Here is a 25633-nt window from a genome sequence, read left to right on the forward strand (position 1 = left end):
GTTCCTTCTTTAACATTCTGAATAACAGTAAAGTGCAATGTTTTCTAACCCTCATTTAGGAAATTAAGCCCTTCAAAGAGTAAGATTAACAGAACCTTTCCAACTTCCCTGTGCTGGTTGTCAACAAAGCCCGACATTTTCTCCAAACATGACATAGCCAGGTCCACTGATTCCCACCTCCTGGTATTAATATCCTTGTGTATTCCCCTCCCACACTACCAGGCTAGGACAATGGCTGGTCTGTGTGACCAATGCAATATGGCAGAAGTAATAGGTATGTCACTCTGAAGGTAGGTCATACAAGAGTATGGCTTCTGCTTACTCTCTTGGATCACTCGCTCTGGGGCAAGTCAGCTGCCAGCTGTCACTCAGGCAGCCCTGTAGAGACACCCACATAGTGAGGAACTGAATCCCTCCAACAACCAAGTGAGTCAGTCATCTCAGAAGTGGCTTCTCCAGCCCTGGCTTACAGTCCTGTAACCTGATGAGACCTTAAGCCAGAACCATGCAACTAAGCTGCCCTTGGATTCCTGACTCAGAAACTGTGGGTGATGATGCATGTTCATTGTTTTAAGCTGTTAAATTTGGGGATAATATGATTAAGACACATCGGGCAAAGATCACCCATTGTTTCTTGAATGGAATAAGCAAAATTCTAACACTTTTGACTAAGATATTGAGTTAATTTTGTTAAAGACAAAATTCTAAATTCATGTTTGTTTGGTACTCAGAAAAAACTTAAAAAGCAATTCCCAACTCAACTAAACTCCTTCCTCACTGTTAACAAAAAGAAAAAAATCTGAATATATGTTATCTCTAGTCAATGCACACTGCTAATTAGATCACAGCCGAAAGTGTCCGGTGCTTTTAACAATTGCATTCAAAATATAGTAGCAGTTAAGACAGCTCTTCAGATCTTATTTTTTCTCTCATTGGGACTGAACTGCAGATGCCAGGCAGTGTTTCTAGCAAGTTCCAAAGGTCTGAATTAGGAGGCCTTGATTACACTTGGCCTATTTTAATTAGTTTTAAGTTAGGTCTTAAAGAAAAGTGAAAGTACATAAACCAGTATGGGCAACAGTAAACAATGACTACATATAGCTGCTGATCTCAGAATTCAACACAATGCATTTACATTTCTTTGACATTTACCAGACATCACAGATTACTACCAGAACATCACGTAAGTTTATTTCAGATGTAACAGCAATGTTAAAATCAACAAGTTTAAATCTTAACTGCACCAAGTAAACTCAGCTATTTAAGTATTTTTAAAGTTATTCCCTCCAAAAAACTGAGGGAGCTTTTCTTTTCCACCCCATATGTCATGGTTTCCCAATAGTTCTATTCTTGGAGGACTTTCAATTGATGAGTAAGCCGCTTTGGGGATATTTCAGAACTTCTTTCCCCAAATGAAAACTAATCTGGACAAATTATATATTGCATAGATTTCTCTGCAGATTCTTTTCTTTAGAACCTAAATGCAATTACCATACAATATAATGTTTATCTATTTGTCCTACAGAAAAAAACTATCTGCCCTGAAAAATATGATGGATATATCCTGTGATCTTCCAGTTAACAGAATTGTTTTACCTCAACGATAATTTTTATCAAAATAACCAACTGAACATGGGACATTATTTCAGTCTTTACTGACTCATAGGCACATGAACTAGTGCCCAGCTTCTACCTCTTCTACATCCTCCTCCTCCATAAGTGGATGGGATTATTTCATGTAAGTTTGATGTAGGACAATTCACCCTTTACAAACACTTAGAATTTAGGTTAAAGTCAGTGACTAGTGTGGAAAAAGAAACACTAAAATGATAGGGAGCCTACACACTCAATTCAAAATTTAATATTTTTTCCTCCATAAATAATATGTACTTAATTGTCATGAGGCAGCTATTCGGTTTTCATTAACCACATTCAGGGATACATTCATAGGACTGATTAGATAGTCCAGGTGAAATGGTTATAGAAATAGAGGCAGTGTCATCTCACAAAACTCATTTATATATCAAAATCTATTTTGATATGCGAAGTTTACAAAAAGGCTGAATCTTCAAACTAATTATGCCTTCTGTAACTCAAGCACTCTTCTCTTGGCAAGAGCAAGCTGAAGCTTATCCATGAAGGTAAAGGTGCTTAATGCTAAACTTTTCTTCTAAGCTTAGATTTGGACTGCTTAAGAAACTGATACCCAAGAAACCAGCATGGTCTTTCTACATTTTTACTATCTTAAGATTATAACCCTATAAACTCATTTATCAACTATCTTCCTTTTCTATATTATTCTTGGCACTCAACTAAGACTGCTGAAGTTTATTGTACCTTGTATTTTTACATTCTCAAGTAAGAACTTAAGATTATAAAATGTGCATAAACATTGTGTAAAATAATTTTGTCATTCAACATATTTGAAGAGATGAAACTTTTATGCCAGAATTTACATAAGAGGATAAATATTACGAATCAATCTTCCTTTTAAAGTCAAATAACAGAAAATTCAAGCTCTGTGCATTATTTTAAAGTCTAATGAAAACATTTCTTGGGCCACCAGTATTGGCAATGTAGAAAATTTTAAATATTGGAGATGGGATTATGGAGGAAAACATGAAAATTTCAGATGTCTTCTATCTTACAAAAAGTTATCGACCCGTCAAAGCCACTCCCTATGTGCCAGGAAACGATCTGGCATAAACCAGTCCTGTCAGTAGAGGAGGTCACAGTGACATTTGCGTTATTAACGCTTCTAGACTTCTACTTTTTCCAAGAATAGAAGCAATATGTTTAATAATTCTCCCACCCCCAAATCCTTAAACTCAGTATCACAGGCACAGAATGTAAGCAAATCTGGGATGTTCTCCAACAGATAAGCAATTAGCACAGCTATGTTATTCTCAAAAATACTGTCTAGATATTCCTTCCTCTAAAATCAAATGCTCAGTGGCCACACTTCTAACAGTCTGCATTAGCTGACATTAAATGCATTTGTTGTGCCACAAGTCCATCTAAGCTTCCTTTTAGGTATTTTTTAATATGTCCAAGAGACAACACCTGCTTCAGGTTTATTTAGGGGCATTGACCTATAAGGACATCAACTCCATTTTTAAGGTTTGACTAACTATTGTGAATTTACTAAAGAAAAAAGACAGGAGAAAAAAAAGCAAATCACAACAAACCTCTTTAGGTCAGTTAAAGGCCATTATCTCTAGCTGGGATATTAAAAAAAATTAATCTCACCAGCCCACACTCCAAAAGTTAATGCCACTTCTAACAATCAACAGCAGGAAAAATAAACCTGCTAACAACCAGCCCATTCATTAGCAAAAAGCAGTTTAACTCAAATGCTGAGACCAAAGTATAATACTACCTACTCAGACTGTCCCACCCACCGTCAGCCACCAGCGAGGAAGGAAGAAATAACTGCTTAACAGAACAAAATAAGCTTAGTATTTCTTACAAGGATAACAATGGTCCAACTCCTGAGATAATACTCAGAAGGACAAAAGGTGGAGTGAAGGCAATGTACAGGGATTAGTATCCCACAGAATCTTGAAAACCCCTAAGTACCACGAACACACTAAACTTGTCTATGAGTTAGAGAACAAGATATTGCTGCTGCTGCTTCTCGTCCTCTGAAATATACAATATTTTGTAGGCTCTGCCCTTCAATGTGAAAGCAGGACATTAAAAAAAAAATGAAATTGACACTCAAGTTTTTGGGACCATATATCTTAACTGTGAAACTAAACAGATCTATACCTTCTCCTTCCTACAATCAAACCACCTCACAAAAATAAGAAAACTAAAACAATCCAAACATGATTAATAAGTCCTTAAAAGTTTAAAACTTTTAGAGGAAAGGGAAGGAAGTTTTGAAAGGAGGAAACACAAGAACAAGGAAGGGGGAAAGGTTTAAAAGAAAGGGGGGGGGGAAATCAATGGGCCTCTCTTTTATTTGGCGACAAGCAAGTGCAAGAAAGTTCATCTGTAATTTGTTCAGTTGTCTGTCTTTTGCACATCTGCATTCTGGCCAGAAGGGACTTTGAGGTTTTTCTGCAGCACATGAGCATCAGCGGGCTCTATTCTCTTATAGTAGTTCTTCTTTGTCTCAATAATCTCAAAGCCAAACTTTCTGTAGAAGTCAATTGCAGACTCATTGCTGATCTGGACATGCCTGAGATACAAGAGGGTATCGGAAAAAAAAAATTAAGATTCCATCAGCTTTTATGTGTCCTCCACAGATAGCTACTGGTTGGAGCTGGAATACTGCAGACATTTTTAGACTCTCTTTACAATTACTAGCTATCAACAAAGATTAGGTATTCATTACAGAGAAACTTTGATGACAAATTTATACTTCTAACCTAACTCTTAATCTAACATTTGGAAGACAGCTAGCCGAGATCAGGAGATGCAGGAACAGCGTTTATTCTTAAAATCAACAAAGGTTAAAGTATCATAACATTTTTTATTGCAAGAGGAGAAAAGGTTCCTGTAACTAAAAGTGCGTAAATAACTATAGGGATGATTCAGAGACCACAGTAACACATTAAAAAACAAACAAACAAAACCTAGGGTCTCAAATGCCTGAATATATCTTTCTGATTGATAAAAAACATGTTAGATTTTGAAAATAATTTGTGCTTTCTCAATTACTCCTCAAAACAGCATTATATAATTTAATCTCTCCCAATGCCAAAGTGAAAATGAGAATAATCTCAATATCTGTATTATAAAGAATCCACATAGGGAACTATATTCAATCTCCTGGGATAAACCATAATGGAAAAGAATATTAAAAAAGAACGTATATATGTGTATAAGTCACTTTGCTGTACAGCAGAGATTGGCACAGCATTGTAAATCAACTATACTTCAATGAAAAAAAAAAGAAAAAAAGAATCCATAGTTGCCATCTTAGCCTTACTCTTAAGATTCAAGTATAAATCAGCTAGGTACTCTCTGATTTTGATGATTAAATTCTACTACTAATGAGCGTGTCACTGAGAGCCTTGAACAAAACTCAGAGTGTAAACAGATGGCATGATAAAAGTAGTATTAATGGTATTAATTTCTTAAATTCTGAAGATTTGAGCTTTAATCTTGGTTTCACATATGTGACTTTGGAGCTCCCACCCCAATGTAATAAAGCAAAACAAGAATGTTTTATCGCAGGTTCCTTATCTATTATTAAAACAAACTTCGTAACTACCACTTCCATGGTATTTCCAAAAGACAATAAGTGACCAGATTTTAAATTTTCTAGTGAAGATTTCTATTGCCAATTTATTAAATTCTTTAGATAAGATCATTAAATATGACTTTACTTACAGATAGATGTTGTCAAAAGTGCCATCTTTTTCACAGATGTTTAAGACATGATTTAACATTTTAGTTCCTATTAACAAGACAAACAACAAATAAGTAATCTCATAAAAATCAATCTTTAAACTAAACATCTTACTGAGTCCTAATAGAATTTGAGGTAAACACCAGACATCCTGATTTTCCACCATTTTTTTCTCTCTACACTACCTGCTGTGTTTAAAACTGCTAGCAGACAAGCAATCTTTATATACAGCCCTTCCAGGAAGAAGGAAAACAGAAAAAGCACAAGGGTAGTATTAGTAACAAATCTATTTATATATAGGGCTTTCAATCGACTTATGTTCAATTGACATATAAAACAGTTCTTTTCCACCTTACTTTATATAATTCAGTAACCCTTTCCCAGTATTCCTAGAAGAAATATTGCCTTAGTGGGGTCAGGAACAGTACCAATGTATTTATGCTTCTTTAAAGAAAAAAACAAAACCAAAAACCACAAATAATTTTACCTATTCCTAGCCTTCGGTATGGTGCCAGACATCCTAGTGTCATGATGTAAAGTCTCTTCTGATTCTGTGAATGATCCACCCTACAGCATACTGCACCTACTGCAATATCATTGAAATAGGCTGCCAAGGAAAATATAAAGATACAAAGTTTAGCAGACAGAATAACACATTTTACTGAATCTTTCCCTCCCCTTATACAACGACTAAATTGTTATTAGCATTAATTAAATTTTATCAGCTACTCTGAGTATCAATAGCCTCAAAAATATCCTATACCTTAAGAATTTAAGACCCCTCTTAAATATGTGAAAACACAGACACAGCCTAAATAAGAAAAGATATTTAGCATTTCCGTTTGAAATTCAAGTATTTTATTTTATCTTGATTTTTCTCAGAACCTGGATCACCCCCATTTCCTCACTTGTAAGACAAGGAGATTAAATCAGTTAACTCTTTTTTTGCCCTGATATTAAAAACTAGAGGTCAAGAACATGAATAAACAAATGAAGGGAAGAAGAAAAACCGTATCATACCAAGTTTTGCTAGCTCGCCAACCTCCAGCACATCCTTATAGAACTTGTCATTGTAGCTGACTGGGAAGATCACCTGGTTTAATCTCTTCAACTGCTTAATATTGTGTGGTGTCACATCTCCCAGCTCGATCCGGCTACTGGAACAAACCAAAATGTACTCAATAAAATATAATTAGCTTCATTTGTTAAGATGGACATATTAAAAGGGTACCAAGTCTTTTTTACATGACTGATAAATCCAACCCTTTCACAGTAACCTTACACTCCTATGAAGATCACCATTTATAAGCAGATTTTGCCAGTCATTCCATCCAGGTTCCAACTCCTAGCTTTCATACAATTGTATACATTTAGAGACAAATACAGTAAACAACAATTACTAAGAAGGCCAGAATAATAATCTACATACAAATGCTGAAATTTTCAGAAAAATTTAAAGACATCTATTACTGATCAAAGAGACTGATGATACCTAATTGGCAAAGGGGTGGCAAGTAAGATATTTATACTCTGCTGGCAGGGATGTAAATAGATACAACACCTCTGGAAGACAATCTACAACTATGTACTAAAAAGCCTAAAAAGTACACCTCCTTTGTCAAAGTATCCCCACTCTAAGAATTTATTCTAAGAAAATAATCAAAATATGCAAGGATCACGTGTATTCTAGCCACTGGACACAGGAACCACATACACCAGAGTCACAGAGGGTGGCGACCAAATCCAGATTCCTGGACGCCCCACTCCCACCCCCTTCAGAAGCAGAGTCTCTGGAAATGGAACATGGGAATCTACATTTCAGAAACAAAACAAAACCAACCAACCAAACAAAACAAACCCCAGCTTGAAAACTACTTATCAAGAACACAACAGTAGCATTGCTAAGTAACCATACTTAACCAAAACAATCGGTTCCATGGAAAAAGGGATAACCACTAAAAAGTGTCAGACTCATAGTAATAAAGTTGATTTGCCTATAGAGCTGTCAACAAATTTTTAAGCGCTCAAATCAATCTCACCACCACATGCTAAAGGTTGATCAAAAGTGACAAGACAAACCTGAATAGCAACTACACAATTTTTCTTCCTATTACCACCAGCACTAACATTTGTAGAGTTGCTTATATACACTATTTGCCTTCTTAAAAACCTTAACACACCTGAAACTAACACAACATTGTTAATCAACTATACTCCAATATAAAATAAAAAGTTTTAAAAAAATTAAAAAAAATCTTAACAGTGGGTCATAAAAACATTTAAAGAAAACAATGTCATCCGCCTGCCAATGCAGGGGACACGGGTTCAATCCCTGGTCCGGGAAGATCCCACCGTGCGCCACAACTATTGAGCCTGCGCTCTAGAGCCCGCGAGCCACAACTACTGAGCCCACGCACCACAGCTACTGAAGCCCGCGTGCCTAGAACCCTAGAACCCGTGCTCCGCAACAAGAGAAGCCACCACAATGAGAAGTACACACATTGCAACGAATAGAAGTCCTCACTAGCCGCAACTAGAGAAAACCTGAGCGCAGCAATGAAGACCCAATGCAGCCAAAATATAAATAAATTTAAAAAATAGTATCTTATAAAAAAAATTGTCAAATCAAACTAAAAATGAGTTCAAAAATAAACAAAACAATCTGATGCCAACCAAGCAGCTAGAAAATGACGTATGTCCTACCACTAGGTGCTAGTTCCACATCACAACTGCATTAGTCAATAGCAGGAAAATGCAAACAATGCACCCTAATTAACCATTTACATCACATGCACAGAGGTTTTGAAAACTCTCTGTTAGAGAAATGACTAAACAAGAAAGCTAATTATCACACTTTTATAATGGTTAAAAAAAAAAAGGAAAAGAAAAAAATCTGAGTGTCCACCATTAGGGGACTGGTTAATTAAATAAAGCATGATACATTTACATTAGAAAGACATTGATATATTCTTTCCTGGGGATATATATATATGTATCTCCAACTTTTGTTAACATACAGAAAAATGTTTAAAAGCACATTCAAACAATGTGTGGTTTGTGGATAATTTTTATAACAATGTTCTCTGAAATGTTAATAAGATAATCAGAAACCAACAGAATGTATTACAGTTCTTAAAAAACAAAAAAACCTGATTACATACTAGTATACTCATTTGGAACTTTAGCCTTCCTGCCTCAATTATTTCATTTGTATGCTACTGTTTTTTATTATTCACTATTGTGACCGACCACCCTTGTATATCTTGCATGTCTTTTATCTTTGGCTGCATTGGGTCTTCGTTCCTGCGCGTGGGCTTTCTCTAGTTGCCACGAGTGGGGGCTACTCTTTGTTGCAGTGCACAGGCTTCACAGTGCGCGGGCTTCTCATTGCGGTGGCTTCTCTTGTTGTGGTGCACGGGCTCTAGGCGCGTGGGTTTCTGTAGTGGTGGCACATGTGCTCAGTAGTTGCGGCGCATGGACTTAGTTGCTCCATGGCATGTGGGATCTTCCTGGACCAGGGATTGAACCCGTGTCCCCTGCATCGGCAGGCGGATTCTTAACCACTGCGCCACCAGGGAAGTACTGAGTCATGTCTTCTTTACTAGATTACATCTCATTCACAGAAAAACTTCCCTTTTCATTAAAGCACACCCTGGCTTTCTCTTCTTTAAGGCTGAGGTAAATGACATTTCACCTTAAAATACAGGGATCACATCTTACCTGCACAGTCTATTCTTTTTTTTTAAAAAAGGGTTCCTCCCACTTAATTAATACATCCATCACCTACCTTTTTTTTTTTTTTGGTGAGAACATTTAAGTTCTACTCTCTTAGCAAATTTAAATTATACGATACGGTGTTATCAACTATGTTATACTTTGGATTCTCCGAACTTATTCACCTTACAGCTGAAAGTTTGTACCCTTTAACCAACCTTTCCCTATCTTCCCCACCTGGAAACCACTTTTCTACTGTCTAAGAGCTTGACCTTTTTTTTTTTTTTTAAGATTCCACATACAAGTAATATATGCAGTATTTGTCTTTTTCTCCATCTGGCTTATTTCAGTTAACCTAATGCTAGTCTTTAGTATTGTACCACAGTGCAGTACATTTATTTTAAATATAAGATAGTTTATTATATTGATTATATTTAGAACACACCATTTAAAAATTAATCCAGGGGAATTCCCTAGCGGTCCAGTGGTTAGGACTCCTCGCTTCCACTGCAGGGGGCACAGGACCGATCCCTGGTTGGGGAACTAAGATCCCACATGCCACACGGAAAAAAAAAAAAAAAATTACTCCACTGCACTCAAAAGCCAGGCTCTGTATTTTAATAGTGATTGAAAAATTACATCATGAAATCTAATAGTAAACAACAATAAAGGAAAACTTCAGAATCTAGGAAGTTAAGTTTCTAGATAATAAGTGAAAGAACTTGAGTTTTTAAGAGTTTAAGAATAATTTCTAGGTAATTACCATGCTTCAAGTATATGTATAAGTTTTAAAAGGATAATAACTAGGTATTTCATGACTTCATACAGAAGGAAAAAGTGGTCATGGTGCAGTATGGTAGACTGAAACTAATAAAAGGTAACTACTAAAAAAATTTCCATTAGGGTGGGCAGATCAAGACTAAATACAAAATACAATATTGAATCATTAAGGAATAAGCAGCTTAATCTTTCCATGTCTAATTTAAAAAAACATGTCTTGATTTAAAAAAAAAAACAAAAAAACAAACCCAACACCATAGAAATGAGTTAGACATATACAGTCTTCCAATATTCTTCCATGCACATATATACTGACAAGTTTTAAAACAGAATTGGAATACTGTGAGTATTGTTTGGTAGCTGTTTAAATTTAAGAAAGAAATTAATCAAGTTTGATTTTTTTTAATTGAAGTACAGTTGATTTACAATATTGTGCCAATCTCTGCTGTACAGCAAAGTGACTCAGTTTTATACATATAGACATTCTTTGTTTAATATTCTTTTCCATTATGGTTTATCCCAGGAGACTGGATATAGTTCCCTGTGCTATACAGTAGGACATTGCTGTTTATAATCAATTTTTATTATTACCAGACTGTCAGCATATGCTAGAAACAGAATTTTAAAATGTCTATTAAATATAACTTTATCAGCAAAATTGACCTTCAGATACAGTTTAACTTTCCTGAACATGATATGTCTGATTGAAACGGAACACTTCTGTAATCCTGATCACTTAGCTCCAAATTATTCTAAGATGTGGATATTCTAAATATATCAGAGTAATATCATCAACTTGTAAATATAATTCAGTAAAGAACGTGTAGTACCAAAGGCATAGAGAGTTATGTAGAAATGTCAAGTAAATTAGAACATCATTTGACTGTAAACAACCAAAAAGCTTTTAGAAGTTAAAAGAACTTGATTAGAAAATTAAATAATAGAGATTTTAAGAATTCCATCATGAATCTAAAATTTTCTATAGTCCTTATGAACATAATAGTTGCCTATTCAAAGCATAAATCAGTTCTATTTCAATAAATATTTCAACACCTATGTGCTAACACCTGGAATGCAAAGGACTTTACATTCATGTATTCCCCAAACCACAGGCAGTTTGCTGTGGTAAAACAAAGTATGCTTTGTGTAAATGTGGAAGCCGGGGTTGGAGAGGAGCGCCTTGCACATCAAGATGGTACTTCATTGTCTTCTCTACATTCTCTCGGTGACCTCAATCTATATATAGTCTTATGGATTTAATGCTGCCAACTCCCAAATTTCTGTCTCTAGCCTAGAAATCACTCCTAAATGCCAAAGCATCTCTAGTAGACAGCTCAAATTAAACATATCCAAAACTAGCTATCTGATCTTCCCCGCAAAATCTGCTTCACCTGTAGCTTTCCCTATCTCAGTTGGTGGCCTTTCCATTCTTGGCTGCAAGTTTACTCTCTCACCTCCTTTAGGTCTGTTCAAATGATATGTCAGGAAGTCTTACTCTGACACACCCTTTTTTTCCCTTATAATATTCTTGATAGGTTTTGTTATCAATAAGGTTTGTTGGCCTCAAAGAAAGTTTGGAAGTGTTTCTTCTTGCTCTTCAGTTCTGTCAATGCTTGCTTCTGTATTTTCAAGTTATGTTATTAACAGCATAAATATTTGGGACTGTTATGAGTTGATGAATTGATCCTTTTATCATTTTGAAATGTCCCTCTTTGCTGTAATATTTCTTGCCTTAAAGTCTACTTTATCAGTACAGACACACTGTTTTCTTCTAATCAGTGTTGCATGGTGTATCTTCTACCACCCTTTACTTTGAACTTCTGTGGCCTTATATTTAAAGTGTCTTTTTATAAACAGCAAATGCATAAGAGTCTTGTTCCTTTAATTTGGTAATCAGAGTATTTAGTCTGTTCAGATTTAATATAATTATGGTTGTAGTGTATTCAAGTCCACCAGCTTGCAATTTTCTGATTTGTATCAACTATTAGTTGCTCCTTTATTTTCCAGCTGTTTTTGCGGGTCAATTTACTTTCTTTGGAAAAAAAAATATTTCTTTCTTAGCTAAAACAAAACAAAAAAAACTTTTAAAAGTTCACATAAACTTTTTTTTTAATTCCTTTTTTTTTTTGGCTGCATGGCTTGTGGGATCTTAGTTCCCCACCCAGGGATCGAACCCAGGCCCACAGCAGTGAAAGCACCGAGTCCTAACCACTGGACCACCAAGGAATTCCCTATATAAAATTAACTTCAGGCGTATAGTTTTGACAAATACGTATAGTCACCTAACTACCACAATTATCAAGAAACACAATGGTTCTATCACCCCAAAAGTCTCCCACATGACCCTTTGCAGTTCAGCTCTACCACCACTCCCAGGCAACCATTAATGTTTTGTTTCCCATAGTTTTGCCTTTTCAAGAATACCACATAAATGGAATCACACAATACATTCCCATTTGCTTGGCTTCTTTCATTCAGCACAATGCCTTTGAGATTCACCACACTACTGTATCAACTTCATTCCTTGCTATTGCTGAGTAGTACTCCATTGTATGGAGGTACCATGGTTTATACTTTTGTTGAAGGGCATTTGGGTGTTTCCAGTTTTTGGAGATTATGAATAAAGCTGCCACAAACTATTTCTGTACAGGTTCTTGTGTGAATGTAAGTTTTTCTTTCCCTTGAATAAACACGTAGGAGAGGGGATACTGGATCATTAGTTAAGTGTACGAGAGTTTCAGGTGTTCTGCATCCAAACCAGTGTTTGGCACTATCAACTTTTAAAATTTATGCCATTCTAATAGGTGTGTACTGACATTTCACTGTGGTTCTAATTTGCATATCCCTAAATAATGGTGAACATCTTTTCATGTACTTCTTTGCTACCCATATTATCTTAGTTGGTAAAGGTGCTGTTGAAATCTTTTGCTCTTAAAAAAATCCTGGGTTCGAATTATTGAGATTTAAGTTACTATGAATACATGCCCTTTGCGAGTTATGTATGTTGCAGAGGATTTCTCCCAGTCTGTGGCTTTTTTCATTTTCTTAACAGTGGTTTTCACACAGCAGAAGTTATACATTTTGATGAATTTCTTTGTGGATCATGCTTTTCAGGGTACTATCTAACAAATCTTTGCCTAACCCAAGGCCACTAACATTTAGATGTTTGTTTTCTTCTAGAAGTTTTATTACATTTAGGTGTATGAGTCTCATCCCCTTACATCCCTCTCATTTATTTTTCTCTTAAACAGCCTTCTTGAGGTATAATTTACATACTATAAAATTCACCTATTTTAAGTGTACAATTCAATGGTTTTAAACTATTTATAGGGTTCTGAAATCATCATCTCAATTCAGCTTTAGAGTACTCACATCACACCCCCAAAATCCCTTGTGCACAGCTAAGATAAATCCCCTTACGTACTCCAAGCCAGCCACTAAATCTACCTTCTTTCTAAAGACTTGCCATTTCTGAACATTTCATACAATAAATGTGATCTTTTGGACTAGACTTCCTTCACACAGCATAATGTTTTTGAGGTTCATCCATATTGCAATTTGTGTCAGTAGCTGAACAGTACTCCATTGTATGAATATATCACATTTTGTTTATCCATTTACCACTTGATGGGCATTTTAACTGTATTTACTTCCTGGCTATTATAAACAATGCTGCTATGATTACTGCATACAAGTATGCGTGCAGACATAGGCTTTAGTTTTTTTCTGGTAGATACCTAGAAGTGGGGCTGCTGGGTCGTATGGCAAATATGTTTCACTTTTTTTTTTTTAATTGGAGTATAATTGCTTTACAATGTTGTGTTAGCTTCTACTGTACAATGAAGTAAATCAGCTATATGTATACCTATATCCCCTCCCTCTTGGACCTCCCTCCCACCCCACCCATCTAGGTCGTCACAGAGCACCAAGCTGAGCTTCCTATGCTTTATAGCATGTTCCCGCTAGCTATCTATTTTATGCATGGTAGTGTATATATGTCCATCCTTATCTCCCAATTCATCCCACCCACCTCTCCCCTGCCCCGTGTCCACATGTCCGTTCTCTACGTCTACATCTCTATTCCTGCCCTGCAAATAGGTTCATCTGCACCATTTTTCTAGATTCCACATATATGCGTTAATATATAATATTTTTCTTTTTCTGGCTTACTTCACTCTGTATGACAGACTCTAGGTCCATCCACATCTCTACAAATGACTCAATTTCATTCCTTTTATGGCTGAGTAATATTCCTTTGTATATATGTACCACATCTTCTTTTCCATTCATCTGTCGTTGGACATTTGTTTCCATGTCCTGGCTATTGTAAATAGTGCTGCAATGAACACTGGGGTACATGTTTTACTTTTTAAAGAAACTGCCTGTGGTAGGCAGAATAATGGCCCCCAGAGACTGTCCATGTTCTAATCTCAGGAACCTTTAATATGTTATTTTACATGAAAAATGGGCTTTGCAGATGTAAGACCTTGAGATGGGAAAATTAACCAGGATTATCTGGGTGGGCCCCCTGTAATCACACAGGTCCTTAGGAGTCAGAGAAGATGTGATAAAAGCAGAGACAAGAAAGACTTAAAGATGCTCTGCTGCTGGCTTTGAAGATGAAGGCTCATGAACCAAGGAATGCAAGTGGTCTTAGAAGCTGAAAAGGCAAGGAAACATACTATCATCTTGAGCCTCTAGAAGAAACACAGTCCTGTTGTATCAGTTTCCCAGAGCTGCCTTAACAAATTACCACAAACTCAGTGGCTTAAAACAACAGAAATGTATTCTCTCGAAGTATTGGAGGCTGGAAGTCCAAAATCAGAATGTCGGCAGGGCCATGCCCTCTAGGCTCTGGAGCAGAATCCTTCCTTGCCTTTGCCAGCTTCTGGTGGCCTCAAGTGTTTCTTGGCTTGTGGCAGCATAACTCTAATGTCTGCCTCTATCTTCACATGGTCTTCTGTGTGTATGTATGCTCTCTTCTTCTTATAAGGACATTAGTCATTTAGGGCCCACCCCAATTGAGTATGACCTCATTTTAATTACATCTGCAAAGACCCTATTTCTAAATAAGGTCACATGCTAAAATTTCAGGTAAACAGGAGTCACTGTACATACCAACATCTTGATTTTAACAGAGTGAAACCCCTTTCAGACTTTGGATCTCAGGAACAAAGATGATACATTTGTGTTGTTTAAGCCACTAAATTTGTAGTAATTTGTTACAGTAGTAAGGGAAAACTAATATGTTTCTAAACTGTTTCCCTAAGTGGCCAGACCATTTACATTCCCATTAGCTATGTTTTAGGGTTCCAGTTTCTCCAGATCCTCACCAATGCTTTTTACTGCCTTTCTGTTTATAGCTATTCTAGTGGTGTGAAGTGATAATCTCATTTCAGAAGTAAAAGAGTAGGAGCCCATAAAAGTGTCTGAGAAACAATGTTCAAGAGAGTAGGGATAAATCTGGAGAAGCAGTGTCGTAAAATCCAAGATTGGGTTCCAAACTTGGCTATACACCAGAATCATTTTGCGGTTAAAAATTCAAATTCCTACATCCTACTCTGGGATCTTTACTTCTGTAATAAAGCTTGTTCTTTTAACCATACAAAATTAAACACCCACTTTAATCAAGAAACTTCCTACTGCATGTGTGTAAATTTCTAAATCCAAGGAGTCTGGTAAGGGAAATAGAGACTAAAGACAGACATAGAGAAGTGGAATAGACCACTGCAAAAAAATAAACTATATGATCAGAGTGGGTTTCCATAAAATGTTAATCATTTCCCCATAAAATGTTAATCATTTCCCTTATGCAAGCAGTACAGTTATGTTACACTATAGCTTTAATGTTTGTGACATAACTGGTATCGAGGAGCTATGACTCAAACTCAAATCAGCCTAACTCTGAAAGCTGGATTTTTAAAATCACTACACTGACTGCTTACTTCAGGTAAGATTTCAATATAATTTAACAATATAGACTATTTTTAATTTATCGGTTCAAGATCTCTGTTCTGTAGATAAGCCCCAAATTCCTGGCCTAAAAGTCAAATCAGCCATGTGGCCACATCTACTTGACTCAACAATTTTTTGTTTTTCCAAATTAACTTGGTTGCTAATATTTAAATCAGAAGATTTTACATAAAGCCTACGTTTCTTGTTTTACTCATTTACCTTATCTGCTTGGTCCCAGGTCCTGGGTTCCTGCTGGCACTAGAGTTCACAACCCTAACTAAAAAACTGAAGACAGTAGTTATTAAAGAAACTAAATTATTCTCTTAGCTCAAGCAAATTCACATGACATGTTATTTTTTCTTGTTTTTCAAATCCATAACAAACTCTAACGCATCTTCATACCAAAGTTTTGAGGTTAAGGATCTAAGGGGGGGGACAGACTCATACAGCACAAGCACCCACAGAAATGTGAACCAAGTACTTAGATCTGGAAAACACAGCTACTTGCCTCCTACTTTTAGAGAGTAGCACCACAAGATTAGCCTGTTACTCAGTCAAATCTCAGATAACCTTTGCACTTAGAATATGGTAGTAGGAAACCTTTACCCTTGGCTTAAAAAACAAATGGTATGATAAAATGGGAAAAGTATTTAGTACAGCAACATCAGATAATAAGCACTCAAATGTTTCTAGCTTTTAAGGGTAATGTCAATTATGGCCATAATTACAAAAACAAAATTTAGTGGCAATATTCTGAAAGGCCACAAGATGGAGATACGATTACACAAAAGTGGGTCTTTCTTGTGCAAAGTCTGACTGCTAAAGTTACATAGCAAAAAGAGGAAATGATGTATAGAGAAAGCTTAAATCCTTTATACTTTCTTTTTTAATATAAATGTATTTATCTATTTATTTATGGCTGTGTTGGGTCTTTGTTGCTGTCCACGGGCTTTATCTAGTTGCGGCGAGCGGTGGCTACCCCTCATTGAGGTGCGCGGGCTTCTCACTGTCGTGGCTTCTCTTGTTGCAGAGCACCGGCTCTAGGCGCGCAGGCTTCAGTAGTTGTGGCTCATGGGCTCTAGAGCGCAGGCTCAGTAGTTGTGGCGCACGGGCTTAGTTGCTCTGCAGCATGTGGGATCTTCCCGGACCAGGGCTTGAACCTGTGTCCCCTGCATTGGCAGGTAGATTCTTAACCACTGCACCACCAGGGAAGCCCCAAAGCCTTTATACTTTAGATGGGTATTTAAGTGCACCCTGGCACAAAATTTTAACTGTCTGGTCACTTCTTATGAAGAGTGTTTGATCTGGAAGGGACCTTAGAACCACTGGCTCTCTTCCCCTTCATTTTGCAGATGATGGAACTGAAGCCCAGAGACAGATGTGCCTGTAGTTATACAGTCAATTATCAATAAAGCCAGAATCAGGCCTATGTCTACGAATTCCATTATAGTGCAAGATCAGCCACACCATATGACTTCCCTCAAAGGAGTCATCTTTACTTCTCAAGGTTAAGAGAGAGAGAAATACCCAACATTTATCCAAGGTGTACTGATAAAGGACTTTTGCATAAAATTTAAGTCTTTTAGCAAGGATCAAAGTATGCCCATGGTCCTTTGATTAAAAATTTCAAGGGGCTTAGACTTAATTTTTTCTTAGCTAGCAGTAATCTGGTTCTCAACTCTTGCCTTCAAGTAAATTACATGAAAGAGTGATTCCTCTAAAGTATAAATTCCTTCAACCTAAAAGTAAGCCCACTCAGCATTTATCAAAGCACAGCTTAAATACTAACTGCTCATGAGGCCTTAACCTGTCATCCTGCTGAGATTTCCACCTCATTTGAACTATATTACAGTTGTACTCTTCCAAGGCACAGAATTTCTGCACTGCTATAAGCGTCTGTTTTCGAACCTTACCTCTTCTACTGAACTACAAGACTTAGGGCAGAACCTCAACTATTTCAAGGACTGCTAAGTTACTTTTAGTAAATCTAAGAATCTCTAGGACCTTAGTAAAACCGATGAGCTCTCTTTCATTTCATCTAGATTTTAGAGCAGTTTCTCAATCTTGGTACTACTGATATTTAGGGCTTGATAATTTTGTTGTGAGGGGTTTCCCGGAGCACTGTGGGATGTTTAGCAGCATTGCTAGCCTTACCCACTAGATGTCAGTAACCATCCCACCCCACTGTGACAACTAAAAATGTCTCCAGACATTGTCAGATGTCCGGAGTGGGGTGGGAGGTGTACCGCTGGTTGAAAGTCACTGTTCTAGAGGTTTAGCAGGTATCAAAAAAGCAGTGGTGGGTGAATCAGTCCTCCAAGCTGTGTGACTGCAAGTATCAGGTGTGTAAAAATCTCAGTAATTACTTGTTTGGGTACTAGAAATGCTAAACACACACACAGGGACACAATATACTCAAGGTTATAACCTAAAAAAGAATAAAATTATCCTTTGAAAAATTTTTCCATCGTTATCTATATGTTCAATTAGGAGAGCCCCTTCCCAGCTATGGCTCTTCCCCTACTACTACCTAAACACTGATGTTTTTACTTACAAATCTCTGAATTCAAGCACATATTTCCAACGGCTTACTGGCTATCTCTACAGGAATCACAAATTCAACACATCAAAAACTGAACTCATCGTTCTCCATAGGAAATCTGTTCTCTACCTTTAAGAACAGCTCCATCATTCATCCAATACAGACACTGAGCTTTAGATGTACTCTAACATCCCATTTTAATCCCTGGTACTTCTGCCTCCCAACTAACTTTATAACCTGTTCCTATACCCTTTCTCTTAGCAGCATGGTTCAGGCCATCATTTCAACCCCTCATTTCAACACATATTTTAATAGCCTAATAAAGGGGAATAAGACTAGAGCCAAGGAGACAAAGCCATCACAATACAGTCAGAATAATCCTTCTAAAACACAAATCTGACCACTTTACTTCTCTGCGTAAAATCTTTCAAAAAAGTTGCACATAATCTACCAAATAAAATTCAATTAGCCCTTCATCACCTAGCTGTGGCCACTGGCCTAGCCTTCTCCCCACCACCCCCCCATTGCTTTTTGGCCATATAAAACTACTCAAAAACCCCACCACCCAACAAGCTTTCTTCCCTTCTTGGCCCACCTCTATATGTTTTATACTATATTTACAGATACATTAGTAGAGTATGTATACTATCTTAGAGCTACCGGGAGGATTAAATGAGACTATTGCCTGGCACACTGCCTTAACAGTGCCTCCTCTGTAAAAGGTAATAGTGGCATGGGGAAGGGATGGGAGAGCAGGTCCCAAAAAGCAGACACAAGAGCAAAATGAAGAGAGCAGCTGAAAAGAGAACAATTCAAATATGATTCCAAAGTTTTGTTTCTTGGTATCATAGAAAGCTAGAGCTGACAGAGACCAGGAATGGCAAACATGCAACACACATGCCATTAATAATCAATGACATCACTTGTTTTCCCCACAGTCTGAGAACTCATCAAAGCTATCAACAGACTAAATATAATACTGATAAGATACTATCAACAGATTAGAACTGGCACAAGAACTCAAACCTTCGGCCTTTCCTATTCAGGGTCAAGCTGTTCTCTTTAAAGACAAAGAAATGAGGGAATTCCCTGGTGGTCCAGTGGTTAGGATTCAAGTGATTTCACTGCCGGGGCCTGGGTTCAATCCCTGGTTGGGGAACTAAAGATCCCACAACCTGCAAAAGAGACAAAGAAATGAGGGCCCAGAAGCCAAGAAACTTATTAGTCAGTGTCCCTACTACTGCTATTATTGGTGGCACACTGAACTATAAAATGTGGTTGCTTTTAGTTCAAATGCCTTTTGCATTGTAGTAAATCTCCTTTTTGAAGATAAATTATGCTACAAATAACAAACTCTACATTCTGGGGGGTGGGGGGCATCCAAATATTTCCTTAAATATATCTTAGTTTTCTGGAAGGAGAAATAAGAAATGTTTAAAATGCATACAAATGGCCAGTAAAAGTGGGAAATGTCCAACTCCACCAAGTAATCAACAAGAAAGGAAGAAAGAAAGAAAGGCCATTTATCACCTAATCAGCAAAGTAAAATTAGAATTAAGGGTATATGGGTATATGTCCTCAAAACCAACTTGTCAAGAAACTATTAGTTATTTCTATCATTTTAGGAATGCTCAACGTATGCCACTCATCGCAGACAAAGGTAATTTACACCACCCATCACTGAAATGGCAGCCACAATGTCTTCCTCCATTTCCTTTAAGTTTCTGCAAGTGCTCCTCCCTTTCTCCATCAGCCCTTGAAGAAGAGAAGGGCACTCTCATACACTGCTGGCAGTATAAATTGTTACTATACATACTTCCAATTACCCCTTCATTTACCCAGAGGATATGACTGGATTATAATATCTTAATCGAAAACCAGGAGTGGTTACCACAGAGGTATAAACAGCCACACACTATGTGTTGTCCCACAGTTGAAACATTTACCATCCAGGAACTAGATCCTAAGGGAAGAGATCATGTTTTAGACAAATTTGTTTTTTTCAGGGTCTAGCACAGCACCGTCCAACAGAAATATAATTCGAGTCACTTGTGTAATTTAAAAATTTCTAGGTCCAGGGGTCAAATCCCTGTTAAAAAAAACGTTTTTCCCCTAATATCTACACTAACAAGGCAAAAAGAAACAGCTGAAATCATTGCAACATGTAATCAAAATGAAATTTAATCATGACCTTTTAAAAAAATCTTTTTTTTCATACTAAGTCTTTAAATCCAGTGTACATTACACTTACGGCACATCTCAATTCAGATGGTAATTTTCCTTGGAAATGTTTTATCTGTACTTATATTTCATAAAATTTACAGTGGATTCACATATCCAAGTTGTTTGAAACATACATAAAAATTGTCCAACAACTGACATTTTAATTCAGCTCCTCAGTAACACAAGACACATTTCAACTGCTCCACAGCCAACCATAGCTAGTCACTACTGTATTGGACAAGACAGGACTAACGTTCTGCTAATACGTCAGGCATTGAATGAATGTAAACAGCAGGTGATGGAAGAGAACAGCTCAAGAGAAAGGAGTGTTCTGTGATAGCACAATTAAACAATTTTGTAGTTATTAAACTATAATCATACAATTCTCATTCTATGATGGGAAGGATGTTTCTATTGATTACTACTGGTATTCTAAAGGTTTCTGTAGGCTGCACTTTCAAAAAAAGAAAAAAGGACAGCCATTTAAATAATTGAGAAGGTGTATCTTTTTAGATGGCACAAAGCTGGAAGCCATAGCTAATATCTAGAAGCGAAAATCAGGAGTCAAAAGAATTTCTACAGACCAAAAGAGAGGATTTAGCAAAGTGAAATTTAATATAGATATTAGTTTGGTCTGGCAAAAGCACTGGCTTTGAAAGATAATGCTTTATGAGTGCCTTTTAAAGACCTTTTCCAACCCACAAATTCTTGATTATTGTGCATTTTGTTCAGAACTTTACCAACAGCTGTCCACAATTTGGGGAAGAAATCACAACTGATGGCAACACAGCATTACTCACCAATGCACACATCTGTACTGGTAGCAGATATACTTTTTAAATTATACAGTTGATTATATTTACAGATAGATGCAAACAGCTGATCTTATGATTTATGGTGTTGTTGTACCTGCTCATCTACATATTGAAATAGATATTGCAGTTTACTTTCCTTTTATTCTCCTTTATATTAGTTAGGATATTAATTTTTTTTAATTATGGTACAGACAGGTTATATTTTATATGAATTCATCTGAACAAAGCAAGGGAACATTACAAAGTATTTGTTAAAATCCAGTAACTTAATCAACATCCCACAAATCACTGGCTTCACAGAAGCAAGGAGTATGAATTGCAGTTTTACACAAGTTCCCTAATTCTATATACTTCTGCCTTACTGGCTTTTTTTGTTTTTGGGGTTTTTTTCCCCTGACAAAAACAGCAATAAAACCTTAAAAAAAAAAAACCTTTTATTGACGTATAAGATACACTTGGTAAAGAGCACAAATCTTGTTACAGCTCAATGATTTTATACATATGTATACACCTCTGCAACCAATACCCAAGGTAAAGATACGCAATGTCTCTAGCACCTCAGTAAAGTTATTTGTGCCCTTTCCCAGTCCATAAACTGTCAGAGGTAACAATTATTTTCTGAGTTCCTCAACATAGATTCATTTCTACTTGCAGAATCCTATATTTTAACACTTCAATTAGGAAACTACACTGTTCTATATACTATATTATTGCTGTCATCTTTACTTTGTTCACATGTATTCACATCTAGTTAAAGACATCTTTATTAGAATTCACACCTCTTTGCTACAATTGAAGGGCAAATGGATTCAGTTTTACTTTCTATTATATCGACTAATTACACTGCCATCTCATTTCAGTCATGGCCGTGTACAGCACACCTTCTTGCTTGAATATCACCCTCCCTAAAGGGGAACAGATAAAAATAATCAGCTTACCATCCACAAATTCAACCTATAATGTCCCTGGTTCATAAAAACAAGCAACCTCAGTACAAGGGATGTAACATCTCATAATATACTTCAAATTTCTAAACCATGCATATAAATGCATGCAGTAATTAACAACTGGACGTTTATCTACTATGGAGGAAAGGCAAATACATGCCAATACCATGGAATGTCCTACTAATAAAAAAACTAAGTAAAAGTATGAAGAAAAACCCAGGTAAAATAGTTAAGTCTTAAAAGTTTCAAAACGATAGACAATATAGTCAACGATGTAAAATATTGGAACAGTAGACTGATTCAGAGTGAGGAGTTCTGCATGTTTTCAACTTTAGATATTTGTATTCAACTTACAGTCCAATTAGCTCAATATACAATAAAACGCTTAGCAAATAATATTTCGTACAAAAACCACATAATCAGGACCACTGTTTCATTTTCACAGGCCTTCATAAACCAAGAGTCAGGACTATAACACTGACTACATTGTACACGGTGATACAAATCTTTGAACTCAAGAACCTTAAAATCTTTTAAATAATATCCACTGTTTTCATTTGTTCAGTGCCTTAAGGGCAAGACTAACAAATGAAAAAAATTTTACAGTCCCATCTTACCTGGGAGTTAGTTCACCTTAGAAGTTAAAGGGAGTATTCCTCTGAAATCATCTTACAAGTTTACCATTAAGAACATGATCTTAAGCTCCCAATAGTAAGAGGTGACAGGAACTAGACTTAAGGACTCTACATTTTAGGCATAGTTGCTGGCTTAAGGTACAGATTCAATAACTATAAATTTCCTCTAAATTTGACCAGTTACTCATTTCTGGAGATTGGCCTCCATCAGTTTGTTATACATAAAATAACCATTTTAAATAAAAAGATAATTGCCTCATGAGTATGTTAACTGAAGGCAGATTATTTCTATTGCCAAGTTAGTATCAGGAAGAGCATTACATCCTAGGCAGACTGAGCTAGACCAAAAGATTTTGGATCTAAACATCCAGAATAATTCCTTGGAGGCACTCGTTTATAAATCCATGCACAATCTCAACACCAAGAACTCTTCAGCCTCATTTTTATTACTTTAACAAAGACAAATAAGTATTGAGTGCCAATGAGAATACAAAAACAAGTAAGAGACAGCATCCATACTCAAGGAAAAAAAGAGATAAATCTCGCCAAGTTACACTGGATCATATACAAAACAGCCAAACTTCCTAGATCATGATTCAAGTGCAGCACATACTTCAAATACCCCTCAATTAGTATCCTGATTACAACTCTTTAGAACTTGATGTGAACTAATGCAGGTACTGTGAAATTTTCTTCATGATTTCTAAACTTGATACAAAACACGCAATTCGACATTACAGTGCATTCTCAATATTTAAAGCAAAATCAGAGTAAGGAATCACACTACAGACCTTTAAATTAAACTTTCTTGGACCTCTTCTGCGACCTCAAACACATATACACACCGAAGTAATATACAGACCCTTGTTTTAGGCAGTATGAGATTACTTCGAACACTGACTTCTACTTCATCTTCAAAAGGGCTGCTAAACAGTCTGAAAGGCTTCGCTAACTCAAAACACAGTTACAATTCTTTAACTGACCTGCTGTCGTAGAAAACACTCAGCACCTCAGAAAACTTTTAACACTGATTAAGATGCCATTTCGTTCTCTAAGGAGGGTAAAGGCAAGCTTCAAAACGGCTCACTCCGTCAATATGTTAAAACACCGTGTTAGGTAATTAATACTTTTAACGGTATGCAATTTAATAGTAAGATGACATCTAATCCAAATGGAAATAGTCGAATCAAAATAATCCCTAACTTTGTCCAAGAGGGAACCCGTGAAAGAATATTCACTTCGCCAAACCCCTAAAGAAAGCTTCCTAGGAACCCAGGACCCCCTCGCGGCACAAGGGCAACAGTAAACGGCTGGAGCAATAGCTCCACCTACTGATCAGCAATACTTCCTTAAACATTTTGGCACCCCAAGTCTTCAGTGCTCACGCTCTCCCCCCCTCCTCCACTCGCTCTGACCCAACCCAAATCCAGTTGAGTCACTAGCTCTTAATACTCCTTTCCATGCTCTTTATTCCAATTCCTGCTCCCTCCAGAAGGTTCTGCATCGCTTCCAAGTGTGAATAAGCCCGAAAGGTGTCGAAGACCACAGTTCTCAGTGTCGAGCCGGGATCTGAAGAGGACAACCAGACCGCTTCACTTGGAGTGGCGGGCCGGGGGTGGCTCCGCCGTCCGCTCCCGGGCAGGAAGCCCCAGGCGCCTCACGACAGCTTTTCCCCGCCGCCCCACTCAGCAGCTGGTGTGCACTAAACCCGCACTCGTCCTCCGGGCCCAAACCCTAGGTTCCCCGGGTCTCGCCCGCCAACAGCCGGAGCCGAGCCTCCGCCCCCTCCATGAGCAGAGAAGCCCAGAAACCTCCCTCCGCCGGGTCTTTGCCCGGAGTCTCTCCCTTCCTTCGCAGCCCCTCTCCCCCGCCGGTCGGGCCCTGCCCGGCTGCCCTTCCTCACCCTTTCATCTTCCCCGCCTGCTGAGGCCGTTGTTACCACAGATATCAACGCCGTTGTCGTCGCCGCCCTGAGCTCTCCGCGCCCTCAGCTCGGGCCACTCCACCCCGCAAGCCGGCCTCCTCGCTTAGGGCAGGGAGCTGAGCGGGTGACGGAGGCCGCGAGAGTCGAGCACGGCCCTGCGTCTCCAGAGGGGGCGGGGGTGCCTCCCGCCGCCGCGCTGGTGCCGCCGCTTCTCCACACGTGCACACGGGGCACTCTCCTCCCGCCCGCCGCCACCGCAGCCGCCAGCCAGACCCGCCGCCGCGCTGTGACCTTTCACCCCGCCCCCTCTGCGCGCCGGCGCGTCGGCAGACCGGCGCGCAGCCGTACTGCAGGCCTCCGAGTACCCTTCCCCCTCCACTTGAGGACCTCCATCTTTCTACTGGGCTCTGCCTTCCGGCGTCATCTTCCTCCTCCCATCCCTTACGACGCAACTTGTGGGGCTTGCCGGGTAGGCCTTGGCGGTAAAAGCCAGATTTTTCCACCCCTCCCTCACCTCTCCCACTTCAACAAGATCAGTCTTCCCCGACCCTGGTCTTCCCAGCTGGTAGTCTCCAGTATGACCTTCAAACGCTGTTTCCTAATAAGATTTTATAAAGGTGGTTCCTCTAAATGTAAAGAAGCCTGTGGGAGACTTATGTAAATTAGTGCTTTTAAGACAAATAGGTGTAATTAACAATTGGCCGGATAACTTGGCTTCAGTCCAGCTCGTTTCGGT

The 25633-nt window shown here is 37.9% G+C and overlaps 1 protein-coding gene across 2 annotated transcripts; it reads right to left on the bottom strand.

Moving 5' to 3' along the window:
- Positions 1-1169: 1169 nt before the first annotated feature.
- Positions 1170-25210, bottom strand: NAA50 (N-alpha-acetyltransferase 50, NatE catalytic subunit). 2 transcript variants are annotated; one of them, XM_082394804.1, is made up of 5 exons: positions 24877-25210; positions 6383-6516; positions 5850-5969; positions 5344-5410; positions 1170-4186 (listed from the first exon to the last, which is right to left on the bottom strand). In XM_082394804.1, the coding sequence occupies exons 1-5, from the start codon at positions 24882-24884 to the stop codon at positions 4009-4011; spliced, it is 507 nt and encodes a 168-aa protein (XP_082250930.1). In that variant the 5' UTR covers positions 24885-25210; the 3' UTR covers positions 1170-4008. The 2 variants fall into 2 exon arrangements, with proteins under 2 accessions (XP_082250930.1, XP_082250929.1); XM_082394803.1 differs by having other exon boundaries at positions 6383-6519; positions 24877-25208.
- Positions 25211-25633: the final 423 nt, after the last annotated feature.

This window comes from Balaenoptera borealis, assembly GCF_965194805.1.
Source record: "Balaenoptera borealis genome assembly, chromosome: 5".
NCBI classification, from domain to species: Eukaryota; Metazoa; Chordata; class Mammalia; order Artiodactyla; family Balaenopteridae; genus Balaenoptera; species Balaenoptera borealis.

Coding starts and splice junctions, on each gene's coding strand:
- NAA50 (XM_082394803.1), bottom strand. Junction 5,970..6,382: donor TGGCGAGCTAGCAAAACTTG/GTATGATACGGT, acceptor TTTCCTTGGCAG/CCTATTTCAATGATATTGCA. Junction 5,411..5,849: donor ATACCGAAGGCTAGGAATAG/GTAAAATTATTT, acceptor TCTTGTTAATAG/GAACTAAAATGTTAAATCAT.